The 24,616-nt window shown below is 41.6% G+C and overlaps 1 protein-coding gene across 2 annotated transcripts in view; it reads right to left on the bottom strand.

Annotated features, from left to right (window-relative positions):
- Positions 1–1,264: 1,264 nt before the first annotated feature.
- The window catches only part of ydjc (YdjC chitooligosaccharide deacetylase homolog), a 45,499-nt gene continuing 22,147 nt past the window's right edge, over positions 1,265–24,616 (bottom strand). The window contains exons 3-6 of one of the 2 annotated variants that reach the window (XM_041936281.1): positions 22,866–23,025; positions 7,141–7,240; positions 4,442–4,556; positions 1,265–1,822 (exon numbers count right to left, since the gene is read on the bottom strand). In XM_041936281.1, coding sequence (XP_041792215.1) covers positions 1,492–1,822; positions 4,442–4,556; positions 7,141–7,240; positions 22,866–23,025 — 706 coding nt within the window. In that variant the 3' untranslated portion in view covers positions 1,265–1,491. Of the gene's footprint in view, positions 1,823–4,441; positions 4,620–7,140; positions 7,241–22,865; positions 23,026–24,616 lie in introns of both variants that reach the window. The other variant, XM_041936280.1, reaches the window with a different exon arrangement.

A 24,616-nucleotide genomic window follows, 5' to 3' on the forward strand; every position in this document is an offset into this window, starting at 1 on the left:
AGACTTCATTTAAACTTTAAACTGTAGACACAAGTCTGGTGTATTGGTGTCTTCATCCACATTTTGATTGGTCCTATAGTTTTTGATCAGTCACTGTTCAATGACAATGATCATTTTAGGTGAAATTTTGAGATTATAATGGGTGTGTATTGTGCGGAATGTTCGTGCTAGAGTGGGTGACATCACCAGCTAGAGTGGGAGAGAGTCTAAAAATTCTCTGAAAATGTTCTCTTTCTCTCGTCGCTATAGCCACAAATGACACTCTACACACGATTTAATACACTTTTGTAGACAAACTTGTCTTCTTTCATCTGATGTCCCCCCAAAAAAAGAGAGAGACTTACTGAATTTAAACAGTGAGACTTTTTGTGCAGCCAACTCCCTCCTGCTGCTCATTCACTGTAATGCAAAATTCAGAGCTGTTTTTGGAGAAAAGCAGAAATGCCACCTGTCTTTAGATCGCCATAAAATGAAAAGTTGTTGTCCAAGGAATAAAATTCGCACACCGTCTACTCAGGAAGATCTCAGGAGTCCGATGATCTATAGTACATTCTTTAGTTCAGGAGGTGCGCCGAACCCAAATCTCACGCAATACTGCCTGTTTCTAACCACCTCAAGTTGTCATGGCAACCTCTGAGCTGAGGCCAGAGCCACAGCTGGGACCAATTCATTAATCAGGGACTGACTACCTCTGATATCTGCTGTTTATACTGCTGAGCCCCACATGTCCATTCACACACACACACACTGTTATAGATACACACACATACAGTCATAGATACACACACACACCAGTGTGCACATTCCTCCCCCGACACACAACAAAGGTAATTTTATGTGATTACACACACACACACACACAATATGGGATCGGTATTTTTGCACAGGGACACATCGACACATCGACTTGCGGGACAGCCTAGTCCACCAGGCTGTCAGGATGATGAATTCTCTCCCTGCTCTGCCCCCCCTGATGCTGAACTCTCTCCCTGCTCTGCACCCCCTCCACACAAACACACAACCTGGACTATAACCCCCTGTTGTCCCCCCCCAGTCTCACACGCAAGCGTGCGTGTGCTCACACACAAACACACACACACACTTTTTTCGATTCTCTGTCTTGTACATACTGCAGAATTGACAGTGAAGCTGACTTTGACTTTGACTGAGGCACTCCTCTACTACACACACATGCACGCACATACAGGTAACTTGATTGCAGAGATACACACACACAGAAGACTTAATGTGATTACAGCTCCTCAATCATTGCTCAGTGAAAGATAATCATGTGAAAGTTGACAGAGATGGTTCCCCCGGCAGTAGCCCCCCGTGTCCCTTTCAAAATTTCCCAGAGGGAATTTTCTAGCTACAAATATGATTGTGAATTTAAATAACTTTATTTTTTTAATTCTGGAACAGAACCTGAGAAATTGGGTTTCGCTTTGGCTCTCTACAGGTAAACATGTTTGTCATTTTACACAATAGTACTCAGAGGTCTTTGAAGGCACAGAGCTGCACTCTCTTCTGGCTGTAGAGGGCCAACAGGGATGGGTCTCTGAGCATGCTCAGCTCATGCTGTCTGTCAGCTGACTGGGAGAATTCATCTGGACCCTCTCCACAGCCTCCTTCCTGGGGGTGACTGGGGTAACCTGGGTGGACCATCAGCTCTGCTGTGACCACAGGTTTATTACACCCTGATGCACTGCTGGAGGTAGTGCCTGATGACACTGCAGCCAAAGCATGGTTGAGGGCTCTCTGCAGGTTGGGGATGGACATGTTCTGGCCCATGGTGGTCAGTCCCAGATACACATCTGGCCATCTGTGGACATGGAAAAGGTTTAGACCCTGATTGGTGTTTACCATAGACCATGCGAGACTATCCATTCAATATAGCAGCTCACTGACCAGTACTGACACAGATGATCATTTAATAAAACAAAGACCAACATAAGAGGCATTTTTAAATCATGTTCTAATCTAATGTCATGAGCTATAATTATTTGTCCATCTGTGCATTATGTACACTACACAACATGTCTGTGGCTGTGTCTCAGTTCTATACTACACACACCAATTTCAAGTGATATTTAGCATGTATTGTGTTCACACTGAAAAACTATACAGTATGAAGTTTACTCTGAGATTACACTAAGTTTGCTTGATTCTTGGGAGTGATGTTAATGAACACTTTCTTACAATTCAACATGTAAAGTAAGTGGGAATTTCTGAATAGTTCGAACTATTTCTGAATAGATTAATGAACTGAATTACAGGGAAGTCATTACAAACTTTGCTAACTGGTGTGGACTGAACCACCTGCACATTAACACCAACAAGACAAAAGGAGACTGTGATAAATTTCCACAAGGAGTTGCCACAGATGTTATCGGTGAACGTCCAGGGTTTGGATATTGAGATTGTGGACAAGTACAAATACCTGGGGTCCGTTTCACAAAGCAGGTTCAACAAACTCTGAGTGTAACCCTGAACTCTGAGTTGATCTACTCTGAGATAGGAAACTCTGAGTTTTCGATTCCACAACAGCAGATTTGAGTTAGTTTGATTAACTCAGAGTAGGTTCACCTCGAGTTAAGCGCGTGCACCGCAACTTTAAAAAGACAGCATCAATGGAACCCCGATTTAAGGATTCACCATGGCAACGGGGAAGCGGAAGGCTGCGTACTTCACGCCACTGGAAATTAGACATTTTAATGTGCTCATACAGCGAATATGAACACGTTTTTAGACGGAAGTCCAACACCGCTGCAGCTGCGAAGGAGAGGGAGATGGCGTGGGAGAACCTTGCTGCTCGGGTCAATGCGTGAGTATAAATGTAGTCCTTTGAAATCACAATAATATTACAGGGCAAAACTGCTTGAATGGTTGCCTATTAATTTATTTCATTTAGGTGCAATCCCGCGGGGGAGAAGCGCACTTGGCAGCAGCTTAAATTCAAATATAAAAACATGGTTCAAACAGGTAAGACCTCGGCATGATCTCATGGAGGTAGCTACCTCATTTTGATCATGTTTTATATTGTAAAGTAAATATTAAGTGGCTCCCTTTCATTGTAAAATTGGTTATATTGTGTTCATATAATGTTTTGTTTTTTGTTAACGAATGAAATAAAATTTAAAAATGAAAAAAGTGTTCTCATCTACATCATGTTATGTTAAATAATTAAGCCTATATTTAAAATAACATAGACTTTTACTCAGCCAACAGAAAGAAGGCAGATGCACGAAGAACGGGTGGTGGCCTAACACCGATAATTGTCTGGAAAAGCAAGAACATCGTGGTCTGATAACTATCTCCCGACGAATATTTAATTTTCTGCGCAGTATCGCTGCACCTTCATCCACGGGATCATGATCAAAAGACGTTAACATGCCATGTTAGCGAAATAAAGTCACCACCTACTGTGCCTACTGGACTTTCACTGACTGATATTTTTAATGATTTTTTTTAATAACAGACGGCAGAACTATGCCAAAACTCGTCTGCCGACTGAATGAATGAATGAGGAAATGAATGCGTTGTGCGGTTGAAAGAGGGCGGAGACACAGAGAAACTCGAGGTTCCTTGAGTAAAACCTGGTCCCGACCAGGTTAGGTTCATAGAGTCAGTTACTGCGGTAACTGACTCGGAGTTTAACTTACCTCTGTCTGTGAAACAGGCTTGAGTTACCCCTCTTTCTCTGGTTTGACTTACCTTCCTATGTGAAACGGAAAACTCAGAGTTTCCCTCATTTCAGGGTTAACATACTCAGAGTTTTCAGTAAACCTGCTTTGTGAAACGGACCTCTGGGTGTTTACCTCACCAACAAACTGGACTGGACAAACACAGATGTCCTATACAAGAACGGCCAAAGCCGTCTTGTATACTCATGCATACTCCAAAGGACTAAAGCCCTTTGGAGTATGTAGGACACTGTTAAAAAAAAGTTTTATGACTCAGTAGCGGCATCTGCAGTCTTCTATGCAGTGGTCTACTGGGGCTGTGGAAGCTCTGAGAGGGCAACTGCTGCATACTGTGTACAACAAGGAACGCCACCGCAGGTTCTTCATCCCAACAGCTGTCATATTATTCAACTCCAGCATTAGTTAACACAAGACTGTGTTGATGTTGTTTCCTCTACAATATCACAAATCTACTGTTTTGCACTTGTGTTATTTATGCCAGCATATGCTCATATCCTTACATATTGTACAATATTACATATTTATCATTTTTGTAGATTTTTCTTCTACTGTGCAATAGAATAAACACTGTGCACTGTGCATTTTGTCTTAATAAATACCAGTTATGAGGTGAAAATGGCATATGCATGGATTTTGTGCATAAGCATCGTTTATCCATCTGATCTCAGACTACCACAGAAAACCTCCTTTAAACCTTATTTCAGAGTAGTGAGACTTGTGAAAAAAATGACACAAACCTGATTCCATAGCGTGTGAAGACAGGGATGGAGTCCAGAGCATCCTTCTCCACCTGTGTGTAGAATCTTTGGAGGTGTGCTGGCAGCCAAGGGCAGCTGTGTAAACCTCTCTCCACTGGAACACGAGTATATGGAATCCTGAGATCAGACATGACCTGTGCAAACACCTCACGCACTTCTGCAACACAGCACAACAACATCCATACTCTCATGTCACGTGAGCCCAGTGGTTGTCTTGGTTAACAGGCATTATTATATCAACTTATTGTAGTCATCATCATGGCCAAAAATTAATGCGAAACTTGTTAAAAATTTGAATATTAAATACAGATGTTAACAATAAACCATTTTTTGGTCATTTGTCAAGCAATATGACAAGATAAGATCAACTTTGTTAATCCCCAGCTAAGGAAATTTGATTTCTCTCTCTTTTACCATCTGGTCAAATGTTATGATTTAGGTCTTTTCTTTGCCTTATGTGATAGTGAACGTGATGAATATATTTATTCATTGTAGCATTTAGTCTATTAATGGTCACATTCATTTCTATGGGTGTAGTTAGTAGTTATTGTATGTATCGTGAGTAGCTAGTAATAACAAACCTTTTATAAAGAACCTGCTTTTGTGAGTTTGTGTGTATGAAGCACTACAGTCACTGTGCAAGAGGTGAATTTAAGTTAAATTCTATTATATATTATACTATAGACTATTTCTGAAAGCCAGAAGTGAGTCTTGACTACTTTCTTTTAACAAAATAAGGTTATTGTCAGGACGGTGGGGGACTTAAGGGGAACTAGGGGTGAACTTAAGGGGTGAACCCAGGTGCAGACACAACTTAAATCATAGACAACGACAAGACAAAGACAAGACTAGATAACGCTTACATGAATCGTGGTATGGACATGAACAAAGACAAGACAAGGAAAACAATTCACGACATGGAAGGACATGAAAACAAAGACAAAACAAGGGATGCACTAGGTTCAATTTAATTAATTTATTAACAAGACACAACAACGTAAACTACAACTCAGGGAACTATGACTAAACACACTAAGGGAGAAAGAGTCACACGACAATGAAAACAACACAGGGAATGTACACACATGAACACGAGACACAACAGAGCTATGGACAAGACTGAATAACTATCAACGAAATAAAAAAATAACAGAAAACACTCCCGAAGGAGGAAAGGACAATGGGCTTTGGAGAGAACTGACTACTGAAGGAACTAGATATGAAAAAAACTCAAAATACACTCCTAACAAACGGAGGATCTAATTGACAAAAGTAATAAAACAGAAAATCACTCTTTTACGAGGAGAACAAATCGGCAAGCTATGAAGGACCTTGAGAACTAAACTAACAAAACAACAGAAACAAAATCACTTCTTGAGAACTTGGACAACTCTACTATTAAATAAAACAAAACCAAGGAACAATCTAATAAAGAACTGAAGTTCGGCTATAATGAGCGAAAACAAAACAAAGCTTGACTATGCAAACTATAAGAAAAGAAACTTACAGAGAACACGGCATGGACATGAACGCAGACAAACCGAAGGTTAACACAGACATTAACAGAGACTCGGACATGAACAAAGATTACAAAATAACACTCACTGAGGGATTATGGAAAACATTAAAGACTGAGGAACACTAACATGAAACACGATGCTGACATGAACAGAGAAAACGCAACAAAACACACATGAAGCACGACTCGGACATGACAAAGAAATCACACGACAAACACTTACTATGGACACTAAGGCTTGGTCAAGGACTGTGGCTGTGGTAGACGGCAAGGGAACAAGACAAGGTAATGCTGACAACGACCCGACAAGGACAAAGGGGAAGACACGGACTTAAATACACTCGGGAGGAACACTAATGAGGCACAGGTGAAACACATCAGACAATCACACAGGAGGGAAAACACAGGAAGTAAAGTAACACAAAGACACATGACATGAACCTTCAAAATAAAACAGGAAGTAACCAAAACCAGGCAAAGACAGGACACAATGGGAAACTTAACCAATGTACAAACACAATGTGGCAAGACAATACAAAAACTCTTACATAAAATGTGGCATGACTAAAGACTAAGACATTAAGAATACACAGAGTAGAACAGAGAAATGAACATGAACAAAGAAGACACTAAACAAAACCCGGCGTGCATGGCACGGGTCATGACAGTTATTTGCAATAACATTTTAACATCCTTTAAGATAAAATAAGCTACAAAATTTAGTCTGCATTGTGATTTCTTTGAGTTTGAGTTGTTGCTGTTTACTTAATTTTGTCCCACGTTTTAGTGTGAACACAGCAAAGACTCAAAACTCAAAAGGTGCATAATAGCATATCAGTGGGAAAAAGCAGTGTGAGTGCAGTCTCGGTATTGGAAACTGATTAATTTGTGACAGATTCCGCATAAAGGGTCTGATGACAATATGACATGTAACCTTAGACTGGGAGAGTACCTATCATGTGGAATCCATCTTGCCCTCTGTGATGATCAAAATAATTGCCATTGCCAATAAATCGTCATAAATATTTAATGTTACCTATTCTGGCATTAGTGTATTCACTGAGAAATGTGGAGCTTGTTAAGCCATGTACAGCACTGAGCACTTGTGGATGAGTGTACAACTCATCCACATCCATTTTTTTTTTATGATGAACATTACCTGGCAGTACATGAACGTGTTGGTGTCCATCCATGTGGTGGGGCAGGTGACCTGTCAGCTCCCTGAATAGCCTGACCTGGGCCCTCAACTCCTGCTCCACCTGGGAAGGAAAAACACACTTGGAGGTTCGTGTAATAAGGAAAGATCCGTTTCAAGATAATGTATGTGTGTATATACACATTTATTGACAGCAAAGCAAGTGACTTCTATTATGACTAATGATGCTACTTTTTGCTCTCCTACAGACCAGATGCTTCTCCTGCTTGCTCCCATTTTGCTGATATCCTTCTGATGTCCTTGTTTTTCTCCACCAAAGGTTTTGGAAAGTGGACCATGGATATATACAGTACATGACAGGATCTTAAATTAATGAAAGAAACAGAAGGCTACCACCATATTTTTTATTAGTGGCAAGAGGCTTTATTGTAATCTGTCGCGTTTTAGTGGCACAAGGCAATGCACGAGCCAGGCGAGTTTGGCTCAGCTAAACTCAGTGGGTCATACCTTAACAGTGGTGGAGCAAGTACTGAATTTCAGTACTTAAGTAAAAGCACAGATAAACCATTTCAATTAAAATTTTAAATTTTATTTATATAGCGCCAAATCACAACTGAAGTTGTCGCAAGACACTTTCCATATAGAGCAGGTACAGACCAAACTCTTTATCTTCAGAGACCCAACAATTCCCTCATGAGCAAGCACTTGGCGACAGTGGCAAGGAAAAACTTTTTAGGGGGCAGAAACTTTGAGCAGAACCAGGCTCTGGGTGGGCGGCCATCTGCCTCAACCGGTTGGGTTAGAGAGAGTGAGACAGAGATATAGAGATACAGAGAGAGGTTCTGGGTTGGACAGAAATCACACTTTTGACAGCTGTAATAGATTTATAGGTATACGAAGTGAATGTGGTATAGTATATGCCTGAGAGATATATGTATGTATGTGATGTTTTAACATATTAATAGCAGATAGTATATGAACATAGTAGGGACTAATGATCTAATAATAAATGGTAGCATAGCTAATAACAATAAAAGTTGCAGTGGATGTCCAGGCTCAGCCGCTCTCCCTTCGGACCTGCGAGACGAGAAAGACCCAGGGGAAGAAGCCAAGTCAGTAACATGCCTTGGTAGGACAGGAACAGCAACCTTCTACTGGGGTAATAGGGTACTATAAGTTCTTTAAGATAAGATTGTGCCTGACCATTTAATGCTTTGTAGGCAAGGACAAGGATTTTAAATTCTATTCAAGATTTTACAGGCAGCCAGTATAGCGCGGCTATATCAGAAAAATCTCTATCTCTTTTCCTGTTTTTTTTTTCCAGTCCTTGAAATTTGTTTTACGTGGTAGTTAAATGACATATCCTGATCGAAGATGACTACCAGGTTCCTTATGGTTTTACTGGGGGCCAGCGCTATGCCATCCATAGTTACTATCTCATTGGATAGTGAGTTTCCAAGGTGTTTAGGCCCAAGTATGATGACTTTAGTTTTGTCTGAATTCAATAACAAAAGATTGCAGGTCATCGAGGTCTTTATTTCCTTGGAGTTTAGTCAATTGATCGGTTTCCTCTGGCTTCACTGATAAATATAGCTGAGTATCATCTGCATAACAGTGAAAATGTATGGAATGTTTCCTGATTATGTTGTCTAGAGGAAGCATATATAGAGTGAAAAGGATTGGTCCAAGCACAGAACCCTGCGGAACTCTGTGACTTGCTTTACTGTACACAGAGGAGTCATCATTAACCTGTACAAACTGAAATCATTATGAAAAGTAGGATTTAAACCAGCTTAATGCTGTTCCCTTGATACCAATGAGGTGTTCCAGTCTCTGTAATAGGATACCATGGTCAATGGTGTCAAATACGGTACTAAGATCTAGTAAGTACAGAGACACACCCTTTGTTTGATGCAATTAGAGGGTCGTTTGTGACTTTAACCAGTGCTGTCTCTGTGTTATGATGCACTCTAAATCCTGACTGGAAATCCTCAATTAAACTATTGTTATGTAAAAAGTTGCACAGCTGGCAACTGCTTTCTCAAGAATTTTAGAGAGAAAGGGTAGGTTAGATATAAGTCTATACTTGGCTAAAACCCCTGGATCGAGAGTGAGCTTTTTGAGGAGAGGTTTTATTACAGCTGCTTTAAAAGACTGTGGTGCATAGCCTGTTGACAGAGACAGGTTGATCATGTCTAATAAGGAAGATCCAATTAAGGGTAAAACATCTTTAAACAGCTTGGTCGGGATGGGATCTAAGATACAGGTTGATGATTTTGATGAGGAAATTGTTGAAATTAGTTTGTGAAGCTTGACAGGAGAGAAGCTACTGCTATGGTTTCTGTATTTGAAAATAAATCAGTACCCACTGAGGGCAGTAGTTGCTGGATTCTGTCTCTAATAGTTAGAATTTTGTCATTAAAGAAACTCACAAAGTGGTTACTGCTCAGGTTAAGGGAATCATGGTTCAATTGAATTATGATTGTCTGTCTGTCAGCCTAGCTACAGTGCTGAAGAGAAACCTGGAATTGTTTTGATTTTCCTCTATTAGTGAAGAGTAATAGGCTGCTCTGGCACAGCAAAATATATGCTAAAGTAAAAGTAGAAGTACTACATAAACAATCCTACTTAAGTAAAAGTAAATACTTACTTTTAAATATACTTTAAGTATTAAAAGTAAAAGTACTCACACAATGGGTTGTCTCTTAATGCCCAGGCCTATATTTCAATAAAAAGCATAGTAAGGTAACATATAATCAGCAGCATTACAAAATAGAGCATTAAATGTATCACAGAGGGCAAGCATAAGTATGCTAACCTTTACAATCAGCAAAAGTTGTTGCTCTTAAGTATTAGTGGTGGTGTTATATACTCTGATACAGACAGTAGATTGCACTGTGGCTTTTAGTCTGTCTGGAGCGGAGTGGTGCTAAGACTGACCACACCTTTCTCTGCTAAAGAGCTCAGAAGAAAATGTACAGCAGTGGTTTTTCATTAATTGACTGGACAGTGCTGGTCCACAAACTCACAGCCCCCCACAAACACTCTTGGAAGTGATCCATATTAAACGTGAATGTTGTAATCGCGACTGCTAAACGGCTAATGCAAAACAAACAATCTTATGCCTGTGATAAATGACGTTCACTAAAGTGGTAAAGTGTTTTTACCACCAACAGGTTCAGATTGTTGTTATAAGTGTATGACAACATTATGAAGGATTCCTATAGAGACAGGGCTGCCATTAATACTAATTTCACAACCTAGAAAAGCGAGACTCTATATTACACTGCAAGTGACGTCCAGCTAGCATATGTGACAAGCTAACCTAACTTACCACCTTACGTTCCCATGGAAGTTAGCTAAATAATGAAAACACCACTGTACTCCTTTCTGGCGATTGCTGTATATTTACATGCAATTTGCTAGATTACAGCATTTATAACATGCCAATAAACAAAACTAATATAACCTTGGCTAACATGTATAAGCCCGAGAAAAGAGCTTAGAATAGCAAGAGCCCTGCTTACCTCAATGTGTTTCTTTAGATTTGACGGTGAATTTTTGAAAGCCAGTAGTTCTTTTCGTTGCGGCAGACAGAGACACTTGAATTTCCACGATTCATTCCTGGAGCCTATATTTTTAAACAATACCTGCAAATAGGGCCAAGGGTGGCTCGCCTCAGGGGGCTCCATCTCTGGGCCAATACTGAATGTTTTTGTTCAAATCACACTTGAGCTTCCAAATGCACGCTCTGCTGTCATTGGCGGTCATTGGGATAGCAGTACCTGATTGGTTTAAACTTCCAAGGAAGAAACACAACCAGTATGTTTTGTGAAGACAACACTTTGGTGACTGATCAACCACAAAATGTAACAAGGTTCATTTTGGAAATGTAGTGGAGTAGAAAGTACAGATAATTGCTGCAAAATGTAATGGAGTAAAAGTCAAAAGAATACTCTATATTTTTTACTTAAGTACAGTACAGATACATGAAAAATGTACTTACATGTACAGTAAAAAGTTTTTGTACTCTGTTACATGCACCACTGACTCTGAATGACGAAAGGTGTGATAATACTAATGATGTTGACATCAGAGTACTTATCACGCCAGGAGCATTAAGGCTTGCCAAAACCCAAGAAATAGCCCAGAGAAAACTAGGACACCCAACGCAAGGAGAAATATTACTAACTCCCCATTTGAAAAGCTGAGGATCAGAAGTAATACTAGTAAACCCACAACTCATAAGCCAGACAACCATGGGTTAAAGTTCATTGATATTTTCAAAATCCTCTGAAGCTGTAAAGACCACTTTAGGCCTAATGGGGTACATCCAAACATCACTTGTTGCAGACGGCTTGGCAGAGAGTGGACAGGCCAAGAGGGAATCCAGTTCTAGGTTACCCAAGATTCATACTAACAGGGCGTAGGCTGGAGCACAAGCTAGGCACATAGGCACAGAGACCAGGGGTCAGGGAGGCAGACAAGCAGGCGAGGCGAAATTTAGTACTTGGAAGACCTCAAGAGTCACAATTGTTAGCACTTAGGTGAACAGACGATTCAGTGAATACTGGGTAGAAGGCCGGTGCTTTCATACTGTGGCAGCAGGTGGGTCTTGATTGACTGATTGGTGTCAGGTGTGCTCAAGAGAGGAGGAGGCCAGACCAGTCCTGCCAGCCATGCCCTGCAGTTAAACACACACACACAAGACTGAAAGGGGAGAGACAGAACGGGAACAGGAACACATGCTGGACCTCTGCTGTATCCCCAGCTGAGGGGAGTTTAGGTAAAGCAATGAAGTGTGTTGTGAACAGAGAGTTTGTCAGTATTACTTTGGGATGGAGGCAATCCAGTCACAAAGTCAAGGACAATGTGTGAGAACACATAATGGATTTTCAGCCGATAATTCTACCCAGTAATGTAGAGCATGGCTGTGGACTAGGAATGATACTTTAAACCCCGTACTGAATTGTGATTTTTGCCTCTGTGCCTCCTTCTCCTCACTGTCTCACTGGCTTTTTGAACAAGGCTCAGTCCCAGCTGAGCAGACAGCACAGCAGAGAGGACACAGTGGAGAGAATGAAACAGACTTTCGCTCACATTTTACTTGAGTTGATGTCTACAGTTCTTCTTAGGAATCAGAAGGCCTATATAACTATCTTACCCTCTTCATCCACAGTGTTTTGCACAGATTTAAGGTGCCTGTTATGCTAAGATCGTAATGAACAAACTAAAAAACAAATGCTAATTTTGTGTAATGATTTATCCAAATAGATTAAATGCAAGATTCAATACTTTATTATCATTTAAATGTGTCAACAGGAATTTGGTTTGGTGAGCTCACATAAAACCACAGTACATGAGCTATGTATCTTAAACTTAGTTTCATTCACACAGACATTGAGGCTGATAGCAACCAGCACCACAAATGTGCATGGATTGTTGTCATGATAGGTAAGGCAGCAGTAAATATGTGTTGTTGAACAAACACGTTCTACATTTTGTATTTTATTCATTTTAAGTACTTCTGCCATGGAGGTTATGATTTTACCCATTTAAATAAAAAGGTACAACAATACACCCTTTAATGAAAATTGCTTTGTAATTTATCAAATCAGCTACAATAATGAAAAACAAATCCTCCATTTTTTATTATTCTTAAAAAATATTTACCAGAGGCAGGTAACAGGGGTTGAGATGCACCAGGTTATAGTCTGAGCTACCTTGGGGAGGCAAGGGTGAAGAGCTGTATGTGTCCTTAACATTAGCATACATTGGTCCAGGGTCCTCTCCTCTCCTCTCTGATGGGGCAGCTCACTTTAAGTTGTTGCCATGCTCATTTGACTCCTTACTAGCGCTGCTAGATCATCCATTTTATTTGGTAATGATTTTAAATTGCCATGATGAGAGAGGGGAGATATGCCCTGCCCTTGAAATGTTCTCCTAATTTCCTCTGGGATTTCGTGAATTTAGTCAGACATTCCATCTTGTCGGATAGTGGTGTCGCAGTGTTGTTGTGCACTGGTGGCTTGACGATCAGAAAAAAGTATGCCAGCCACCAGAAAAGTGATTAAAATTCCTCTGATCCACATGATTGAAAAGAGCAATTTAGATAGCTAACTAGTGCTCAGAATAATCTAAAAAGAACAAAGTCGAAAAGTGCTCATGTCCGCATCTAGTAGACAAACAGGTGTGTTGTGTCTGAAGTCCGATGTGTAGAGGATCACGCATACAACACATACATAAATATATCACATAGGCATATACTTTGCCATATGCACTTCGTATACCTATAAATCTATTATACCTGTCAAAACTGCGATTTCTGTCCAACCCTGAACCTCTCTCTCTCTCTGTGTGTGTCTATCGCTCTCTCTCTGCCTCGCTCTCTCTGTTTCTGCATCCTCTCTGTATCTCTCTCGCCCTGCCTCTCTCTCTCACCCAACCGTTCAAAGCAGATGGCCGCCCACTCAGGGCCTGGTTCTGCTCGAGGTTTCTCCCTCCTAAAAGGAAGTTTTTCCTCGCCACTGTCGCCATCTGCTTGCTCACAAGGGAATTGTTGGGTCTCTGTTTGGTTTGTACCTGCTCTATATGTAAAGTGTCCTGAGACAACTTCGGTTGTGATTTGGCTCTATGTAAATAAAATTGAATTGAACTGAATAGAGGGTGAAGAGAAAAGGAGAAAGCACAGTACCCTGCGGAGCCCCAGTGCTGGAAACTACCACATCTGACACACAGTCCTGAAGCCACACATACTGTGGTGTGTCAGTGAGGTAGTTAATGGTCCACACAGCCAGGTGGCAGTCTACTCCAGCTCCCTCCAGCATCCCCCTCAGCAGTGATGGCTGGATTGTGTTGACAGCACTGGAGAAGTCAATGGTCTGTGATGTGGAGTGTAGAGGGGTGAAGAGGTGTGTTGAGGGATGTACACAGTTATCAAAATGACGTGCGAGAACTCCCTTGGGAGGTAATACGTCCTGATGCTAACAGCAGCGCGGCTCCTTAACACTGATGTGTCCTGGGTTACGCCATCTGTTGTTCGCAAATTGCAACGCCCCCACCCTTCCTCTTACCGCACTCCGTTGCTTGCCGGTCCACTCTCAGCAGATGAAAATTGTTCAAAGCGACATGTGTGTCCAGTGTGAGTTCATTCAGCCATGTCTCTGCGAAGCACATGACACTACACTCCTGGTACTCCCACTGCAGTCTGGTTAGCGCCATTAGCTCTTCCATTTTATTAGGGAGAGATCTCACATTCCCCATAATAAAAGATGGTATGGAGGGTTTAAACTGTTTTCTCTTGTCCCGGCACTTCGCTCCAGCTCTGCATCCCTTCTCTGTTTCCTTATCTCTGCAGGGATTTCGGCTGGGCCCATGTTGCATCACTAGCAGCTGTTCCCTGGTGTAAACAATGGAGCCATGGCTGAATGGATCTCCTGATGTTGTTTTTAAAAGTCCAAAAAAGAGTAAAAATCAAAGCACCAGTCTCATCAGTTGTACATGCTTACGTGCGCATGATCAACCGAAAATAGTGTAGGAAAAAAGATGAGAAACACGCAAGGAAACAGTCAAACAAAGAAAAGCGGTTGGAGCTGCCGTAACAAGCTGCCCCTTGTGTGCTGCCATAATGACTCAAATTGTAGAGAAATCAGTGCTAGTTGTTGCAACACTCCTAAATTAACTACAACCTAAAAATATTTTTTCAGTTTGATGCAAGAGTCCAGAAACTGTGACTAATTCAGAACCCTTATTTGCTTAATTTGAAAATGAATTGCTGTGTTTTACTGTCCTTAGAAAGCTAATCCAGAATGTTGTAGCACGTGTTCTGACAAAACCGAGTAAAGAGATCACATTTCTCTGGTATTAGCCACTCTGCACTGGCTCCCTGTAAAATCCAATATAGAATTTAAAATCCTTCTCCTTACCTATAAAGCATTAAATGGTAAGACACCATATTAAAGAGCTCATATTATCCTATTGTGCCAGTAAAACACTGCGCCTTTAGCTATCAAACTCCTCTCCTGTGGAACCATCTTCCAGTCATTGTCTGGAAGGCACAATCTTATCTTAAAGAACTTATAGTACCCTATTACCCCAGTAGAACTTTGCGATCCCAGAATGCAGGCTTGCTGGTGGTTCCTAAAGTCTCTAAAACCTGAACAGGAGCCAGAGCCTTTAGTTATCAAACTCCTCTCCTGTGACACCATCTCTAGGCAGACACTCTCTCTACATTTAAGAGTAGGCTTAAAACTTTCCTTTTTGATAAAGCTTACAGTTAGGGCTGGCTCAGGCTTGCCTTGGACCAGCCCCTAGTTATGCTACCATAGGATTAGACTACTGGGGGACTTCCAATGACACACAAAGCTCCTCTGTTCTTCTCTCCCTCTTCATTTGAATGCATTCATGTCCTACCAAGGCATGTTATTAACATGGCTTCTTTCCTTCTTTGACAGGTAGTGTGGGTAGAAGTCATTAACACTCAACAAATCCACAGATTTCATGTCATGTTCATGTGAATGAACATACGTAGGCATGCAAAGTGCAAATAAATCCCAAAACAGCAGCAAATGACTTTGTGAAGACATTGGAGGAAACTGGGAGAGAAGTATTCATATCCACAGTAAATATCCAGTATATTGACATAACCTGAAAAGGCCACTCAGCAGGGCAGGAGCCACTGTTCGAAAACCACCATAAAAATGACAGACCATTGCAAATGGACAAAGATCTTACTTTTTGGAGAAATGTCCTCTGTTCTGATGAAACATAAATTGAGCTGTTTTTTCATTATGACCATTGTTTTGTTTGGAGGAAAATAGGTGTAGGCTTGCAAGCCATCCCTTGCAGGCAATACGTATGCTTAGGCAGACCAACATTCCAAGTGTGAAGCGTGGGGGTGGCAGCATGTTGTTGGGGAGATTTGCTGCAGGAGGCGCTGATGCACCTCACAAAATAGATGACTTCATGAGAAAGGAAAATTATGTGGCTCTATTGAAGCAACATTTTAAGACATCAGGCCTGGACAATGACCCCAAGTATATTTCCAAAGGTGTCGCAAAAGTTGTCAGCTAAAGTCAGTCAAAAAAGTCAAGGTATTGGAGTGGCCATCACAAATCCCCAACCAAAAGCGTAAACAACAAAGGAAGCCGACAAACTTAGCTCAGTTACACCAGTTTTGTTAGGAGAAATGGGCCAAAATTTCAGCAACTCATTGTGAATTGCTGAAATTTTGTGGAAGTTTGTGGAAGGCTATCTGAAACGTTTGACCGAAGTGAAACATTTCAAAGGCAATGATACCAATAATCAAATGTATGTAAACTTCTGACCCACCGTGAATGTTATGAAAAGAATAACAGCTGAAATACATCATCTTCTCTACTCTTATTCTGACATTTCACATTCTTAAAATGAAAGTAGTGATTGTAACAGACCTAAGATGAGGAATGTTCACTAAGAGTAAATGTTAGGAGTTGAGAAAAACTGTGTTTAACTGTATTTTGCTTCAATCTTTGAAAACTGACTTCAACTATTGTATTGTAACTTAGTTTTGTTTTATATGTACTGTAATTTTTAGATGTATTTTGTTATCATCAGGGTGTCATTATAAAAGATAGGTTGCTCTCAATGGCCTTCCCAGTAAAATATATATATACCTATGGGAAAGGAATGCTTCAGCTGCCAGTATCCAGTCTAACAGAGGAGTTTAAATGCACTAAGGTTAGGACAGAACTTTTATTATCTGGGAGTAAGGACATGTTAGTTAGCAATGTGGTTCCGAATCCTTCTGGGGGGAGGAAATGGAACCCAAGGGCAGCAGTGCAGGAGGCAGAGGCAGCTCTTAGGCATGCAGAAATAGTAGGAAATGTTCAATTTGGCCGGGGAGGCTTGGGGCTTGGCCCAGGCAAACCAGTGTGGAATAAAGCAGGTCTAAAGGAGAAAAGAAAGCTTGTAGTGGAACAGGTGCGTAGGCAGGAGGAGGTGTTAAGAGGGGCAAAAGCAGTTGGTCAAGCCAAACAGGGACAATGGTTGAATTGGGAAGGTGTTGAGAAGAGGAAACTTAGTTGGAGGGACCTGTGGAATATGGAGGAAGGGCGTATTAAATATTTGATAGGGGCGACATACGATGTGTTGCCAACCCCGCAGAACCTAAGTCTCTGGGTACAGGGCGATCAATCGTGCCCACTCTGCTCAGGTACAGCAAGTTTAAAGCACATTTTGTCAGGTTGTAGAATTAGCTTATCACAAGGCCGGTATACATGGCGGCATAATCAGGTGCTGAGAAGCTTAGCCGCAGGCATTGAGGAGAGAAGGAAGCAGGTGAATTCTGGAAGTTCTAGAAAGGAGAGGTTAGATGTGCAGTTTGTTCGAGAGGGGGAGAAAAATAGAGCTGCTAAGTCAGGGAGAAAGCAGGTAGGTGGCTGCCTGGTAGGGGCTGATGATTGGCAAATGCATATCGACTTGGGAGGAAAGCTAGTTGTGCCCCAGGAAATAGTTTATAGTAATCTGAGGCCGGACATTGTCTTATGGTCCATGAGTAAAAAGACTGTGTATTTTATTGAGTTAACAGTCCCTTGGGAAAATTCAGTGGAGGCAGCTTATGAAAGGAAGAAGACTAAGTATGCAGATTTAAAGACAGAATCTGAGCAGAGGGGATGGAAGACCAGGGTCTGTCCGGTTGAAGTGGGGTGTAGAGGTTTTGTTGCAGGGTCAGCTGTTTCACTGTTGAGGGAGCTGGGAGTGCATGGGCAAAATTTAAGAAAGACAGTGAGGGAGATGTCAGATGAGGGGGGGGGGGGGGGGGGGGGGGGGGGGGGGGGGCAGAGGACATGCATGCCTAACCCGGCAAGAGAAGAGGTTAAAGTCTGAACAAGACACCTCTCCTCTGCTCTGCTTTCCCCGCCCCATCTTCTCGCTCTGCCAATAGGAAGAGAACCAGGAAGTTTAGATAAGGTGGGGGTGTGGCCAGCTAGAGTCTCTCTTTGGGACCATGCGGCCTGTTCAGGTGAGTTTGCGTGGTAAGATACAGAGTTGGCTTGTTTTTTGATCTTTTTGGTTGTTTTCCTGTTTTGTTTGCTTCTTGAAGGAAATGTTAGGGTTTGTTTTCCTGCTCTGTTTGCTTTTTGAAGTAAATGGTAGGGTTTGCTGCTTCTTGAAGGAAATGTTAGAAGAGGCTGTTAAATCTAGTCTGTGGTTTAGGCCTCCACCTTCAGCACCCTCTAAATTTTCCACCCCCTACCCGAACAAGGGTCTGTATCCAATCCCTACTTTCATCTTTTGACTCTACCTCTTTATTTTCTATCCCCTACCCGAACCAGGGTTTGTATTCCCACCCCGCTTTTTCTTGGTGCAGTTGGTGAGAGGCAGGGGTAGATGATGGTAGTGTGGCAATCGGCAGTTACATGTGGCATCTAGGCCTGTGGTAGCATTGTAGCAGCTAACAATAGCTAAAGCGGTGAGAGTATGATAGTATCTTAGCAGTTAGTATTGGTAGCTAGCAATTAACATTAACAGTATAGGTGAATCTAGCTTTATTGTCTTCTTCTGTTCCTCTTAGCAGGTAGCGGTTAGCACGTAACATTAGCTAAATGGTAGCATCGGAACTGTATTGTCTTCTTCTGTTCTTCCTAGCGGTTAGCATTAGCATTAGCAATAGTTAAATGGTAGCATCGGTACTGGCCACTACCTGGAGCATCTCTGGGTCAGTTGAACGTGGCGGTGCTGTTTGGATTGTGTAGGAGCAGTGTGAACTGGCACTAGGGGGGGTGACTCTGGGACGCCGGAGTTCACTGCCTAACCTCCTGGAGGTGTAGTGGGACTAAGTAGGCGAAACACTGTTGAAGGGAGGTTTCCACCTGATGACCCCCAGAGACGTGTTAGGAATCACTGCTCTTTGGCAGGTATAGAGGCAGATTAGAGCTCCAAGGTTCTTCACTGAGAATGAATCCTCTTTTTGAGCACAAGTATCTTGTGTTTAAATTAACTATACCTGTTATGTTCAAGATGTAGATGTAAATAACAATAATCTAATTCTACATTAATTGCACATTTATACTGCATAATCAGTCACAGTACCTTAACTGGTCACTTCAAACAGTTTGATTTTCTTATTTATGGTTTAAAATATCTATCAGCCTTATTTTCTTAATTAGCATTTCCTTGTCTCTCGTCACTAGTTGAACCTTATTAAGCTAATCAGGACAAGCCTCTTTATAGACAACCAATAACCTCCCATATTCTAGTGAAAGATCAGACTATTTGCCTGCTAATGCTTAAGGGAGTTAACTTCCTTAATACATACATAGTACATAGACCCCCTCCTTAGTCTAACTAACATAAACATCAATATAAAATAAAAGAAGCATACACAGGTTTTACATATTGTTCACAAAATGACTTTATAACCACACATACATTACTTAGATGGCTCTCTGAAATTAACACACTCCTAGCTTTAGGGCATTCAATCGTTCGCAACTGGACCTCGTCAGTTTGTCTTAGAAGACGTTTCGCCTCTCATCTGAGCAGGCTTCATCAGTTTGTGCGCAACCAGACTAGATAGGACAGCTCTAGTCCAATGCAATGGTGTTAGGTTCAAGTATTTATCCCCTGAGTGAGACCAACCCACAAAAACAAGAATGGTATCACTCTATTGTGAAGCAAGCGATCCCCCCATTAAGGCGGGGTGGGGTGCAACCCTTTGGTGTTAACGACAGTCGTTAGCCTTGTTAGTGTCCCATTGTTGTCATTGGGAGGCTCCTGGAGCCATGTGTGAATGGCTTTGTTGTTTGTTTTCAGAGGCTAAATCTTTGAATCTCTTAGGGAGAGATGAAAGGACAGCATTATATGTGGGAGGTAGGTGGTGTCTTAGACCTCCCCCTCTGTTCAGAGATGGTTTTTCAACCTTGACATAGATGGCTTCTCTTACTCCTCTTTCAAACCATCTGTCTTCTCTGTCCAGAATATGCACATTTTTATCCTCAAAGGAGTGTGCTTCCTCCTTGAGATGCAGGTAAACAGCTGAGTCCAGCCCTGAAGATTTAGCCCTTCTGTGTTGTGCCATGCGTCTGCTCAGTGGCTGGTGCACCCCAAAAGACCGGACACCTCACACTCAGAAAAACGATCTGGTGTATGCAGTCCAGTGCAGTGAGGAATGCACAGACTTGTATATTGGGGAAACCAAACAGCCACTGAGCAGACGCATGGCACAACACAGAAGGGCTAACTCTTCAGGGCTGGACTCAGCTGTTTACCTGCATCTCAAGGAGGAAGCACACTCCTTTGAGGATAAAAATGTGCATATTCTGGACAGAGAAGACAGATGGTTTGAAAGAGGAGTAAGAGAAGCCATCTATGTCAAGGTTGAAAAAGACAAACTGACAAGGTCCAGTTGCAAACGATTGAATGCCCTAAAGCTTACAATGACCTGGATGAATGAGAATATTCACAGGCATAACACACTCCTAGTTTTCTCATTTGGATACTTTGACAATCCAGAGGACGAGGAGCCAAGAATTAAATTTTCCTATATTTAATAGGAGGATTAAGAGCAAAGCAGAGAGGGTCAAATTTGAACTGAAGATTCCTCCTGTTTGGTGTCTTTGGGTTTTAGCCTAAGGGCTGCTTGACTGGTGAGCCTTTCTGATCACCTTCGCGATGACCAGCTTTCCCTCAGCGGTAATGGGGATCAGTTTCCCTGATGGCTTGGCTGGTTCCCATGGGTTACCAGAATACAAGAAGTCAAATTCAGTAAGCAAACTACTGATACAGAAGTAATTCAGACATTTTGAGGATATGACCAAAGAATCATTGTCTGGTCGAGCAGGCAAGCCGGTATACTGAGCCCTTTGCACTTGAAGAAGTGCTCTCAGAGATTGGTGGTACTCACAAAAGAGTAGCTGGATGACTACACAAAGGTGACAAAACAGCAGGTTAAGTCTAAACAGTCTTTAGCCAGAGCAGAAATGTGCACTTAAGAGCTCAAGGCTCAAGGCAACATCTCATAAAGAGGATAGTGAGTCTTCAGAAGAAGAAGAGGAAGTTAAGCTAAAATAAAAGTACAAGAAGTTCGAACAAATTCTCCTAGAATGTGATCTAAGCTGCAGTAATGCTGCAAGATCTGCAACAGCAAATAGGACAAGGGACATCGATTCAAAGAGTCCCCTCAGTCAGAGGAACTCAAAGAAGAAGAATTAGTTCAGGAGGCAGATGCTAAAAGAGATGCATTATGTTGTCTTGAGCTAGGTAGAAATGGACCAGAGTACTTTTACAAGGCTTTTAGAAAGAAAGCCCACTTTCTTACTGGGCTTTACCTCACAACCTTTCCTGCTGACAGTTGGGCCCCACCTGATCAGGTTAGGGTACCTTTCCCTTAGCGAACATATCAGCATTCAGGTACCTACTCAATACAGAGTCCCTCTGATAGACACCTGCATAAGACCTCTCGCTACATAAAACGTTTTGCACCTGATCTAGGAGGGTCTCAAGATGCCTCCATCTATCTGAGAGACATTGACTACTGCCTTCAAACAATCTCAAATGCTACAGGTGACAATAAAATCTACCTGAGAAAGGTGTCATTTAGTCATGATGTCAGCAGCTTCATTGCTGCAGATGGGCTGCCAATATTGCAATAAAACATGGAAGACAAGTCTCCTCAGCAGTACCACCACTGTCTTAATGTGTTCATTGGTTTCAGAAATGAACCAGGCATAAGGAAGATTTGAATGTCAAATCTCTCTTTGTCCAAAACCTCCATCCCACGACCAGCCATTATCTTGGTGTCATGCCCACACACCTTAACTAGGCAACACCTAAGTATGAAGTGAAATAGCTTCAAAGGGATTTATGAAACAAAAACAACCCCTGGGATCTTAGAGCTTGTGTATGTCTGACAAGGTAACCTAGAAAAGCCAAATAACCAATTAAGTAAGACTAGAACCTGGCTCTAGACCGGTTGCCCTTTTCTTGTGTTGTTTAACCCAACTTGCATGTTTGTACAACAAAATGATCAAGTTTGCCAGCCAATGCTGACTTCTTCTGACAATTCAACAACACAAGCCTGCATTCACGCATTCGCACATGGTAGCTAGGCCACCTGCTCATAATGAGCATTAACACACTCACAGGGGCCAGGGATCGAATCAGCGACCTTCTGACAAGTGACTATCTAATAAGTGGACGACCACCCTACCTCCTAAGCCACACAGCATAGAGCAAATATCGATTGGTGAATGGGACAGTGTCAACTTGATGCAAATCAGGCTGGCAAGTGGTGAAGTTGCTGGTGTGATGTCTTAGTTGCAATGGGTAAGGTGTGAATGTGGGTTTAGCAAACCAGCAGTAAAACACATTGAGGTTGTCGACCAGTTGATGGTTCTTCACAGTGTTCTTTTCAGGGGGATGGTTTCCTGTAGCTAGCATGTTACTGTTGTTGTTGTTTTTAATTTCTATTTTCTTCTTTCTAAAGACTGAGCAAGTCTGGTGGATTAACTGCAGAACAGTGAACAGTGATTTTATTTTTTTTATGGATGTACAAGTCCGGTATATTGTCATATTGGCAGATAAATGTCAGTTTCTATTTTGTATTTATATTATTAATTTGGTTGCATTTCTTTATGAATAAACATGAGCATTAACAAACTTCAACCCAAATCTCAATAATTCAGGTGTGGGTCTATGGGTTCATTAATATATGTGTATAACATGACTAGGGCTTTGGAGCAGTGTACCTGCTTCATGCTGAGCTGACCTCTCTCCAGGGCCTGACGGAAGCCCACTTTCCCATGGAAGAAGCCACTGTGGTTTATCAGCGTGGAGGCCTGCTGAAGACTCTGACATGTTGGAATGCCCTCTGATAGGTTGGCATGGAGACCGATGGGGATGTTGTGCCTGACCAGAAAAGAGAAGATGCTGTAATATCATGTAATGTTGGCTGACAATTTCTGACAAGTGTGTTTAGTGAAAAATCCTCACAACCACCTTGGAACCCTTTAGCAACCACCTCAAAAAACTTGACATCCACATAATGCTTTCGCAAGAACCTAATGCTTGATACATTGATACATAAATACACTGGTGCTTATAGTGTATTGTGAGAAACATGAGCAAACTCCTGAATAAACTCCACTGCATAAAATTTTAATTGTACTTGTTACCTTAAGAGCAGCAAATGTGATCTTATCTTTTTTGATTTTTTGACAGTATAAAAATGTTCTATTGACCCAGACACATAGCCCATATTCAGCAACTGTGCCTCAAACTAGCTGTCAGGACTTCCAAAAGGTTGTGATGTCACAGCTATACAGTCACTGCCCTCAGCCATATACCCAGCAGGTCTGTGGTTGCAAAAACACCACCAGGGCTGATGTGGAAACGCTGAGGACTGTGCCTGGTCAGGGCTGTGAGAGCTGACCAATCAGAACAGACTGGGCTTTTCAGCGGCCTTAAAGAGACAGGCACGAAAACAGAACATTTCAGAAAGAGGGTAGTACATGTGCTGTAGCAACAGACAGAATGAGAAAAATACAGTTTTTTTAGACATTGAAGCATGCAAACATTTTCAAACAGACACCCAATATAAACCAAAAATGAACATGAGTTTAACGTGGGACCTTTAATAAACAAATACAATTGTAGTAGGGAGAGAAGGAACTGAATAAAATGGAACTGTAGAATTAGAAATGTCACAGTTATGGTTAAGGCGTTCTGTCCAATGGGAAGTCTACATGGGTGTTTGTGTGTGTGTCAAGAAATCACAAATGTGTACCAGGGAGTGCACTGACCTGCGTGTTACGTGTTCTATGTTTTATTGAACTTTTTGCAATTACTAAGACGCATTTCGTGGAACCTTTCACCCTTGTCTCAAAACTCAATCTTCATCTACATTCACAAAACCTCTGACTCCTCAAACAATCGCCTAAAACAGGGGTGGGCAAACTTTTTCACTTGTGGGCCACAAAGGGTTCTAAAATTTGACTGGGGGGCCGGACCAGGAGCAGATGGATGGAGTGTTTTGGTATCCACTTCATAAGAGAAAATAAAATATCACGGGACATGTAGAAAACATGTAATTTAATTTCAATTGAAAATGAACAAAAGCATTACAACTAAATATGTCTTTGAAGTCCCACAGAATTTAGCTATTTATTGAAACGACTCTTAAAACACTGAAAATTAAATGAATCAAATATTTTTTTATTATTTTAAAGCACTGAAAATTGTGTTATCCTTCAGGATATCATTATCATCACTCTCCTCCTGACTGTCTTTATTTAAAAAACGGTAGGAGATGCAGGTCTACTTGTCCTCTCCTTCTATTCAATCATCCCTAATGCCAAAACTCAACGAGCAGCGCGAGGACGGAACAGTGACAGCGCGCCAGTATGTGGAGCGCGTTATATTTGATCGCGCTGCATTTGCGAACTCGGTTTTGAGAACGTACACCTGAGCACCACATATGTGCATCCCTTAACAGACAGGA

This window comes from Chelmon rostratus, chromosome 5 (assembly GCF_017976325.1).
Source record: "Chelmon rostratus isolate fCheRos1 chromosome 5, fCheRos1.pri, whole genome shotgun sequence".
Classification (NCBI taxonomy): domain Eukaryota; kingdom Metazoa; phylum Chordata; class Actinopteri; order Chaetodontiformes; family Chaetodontidae; genus Chelmon; species Chelmon rostratus.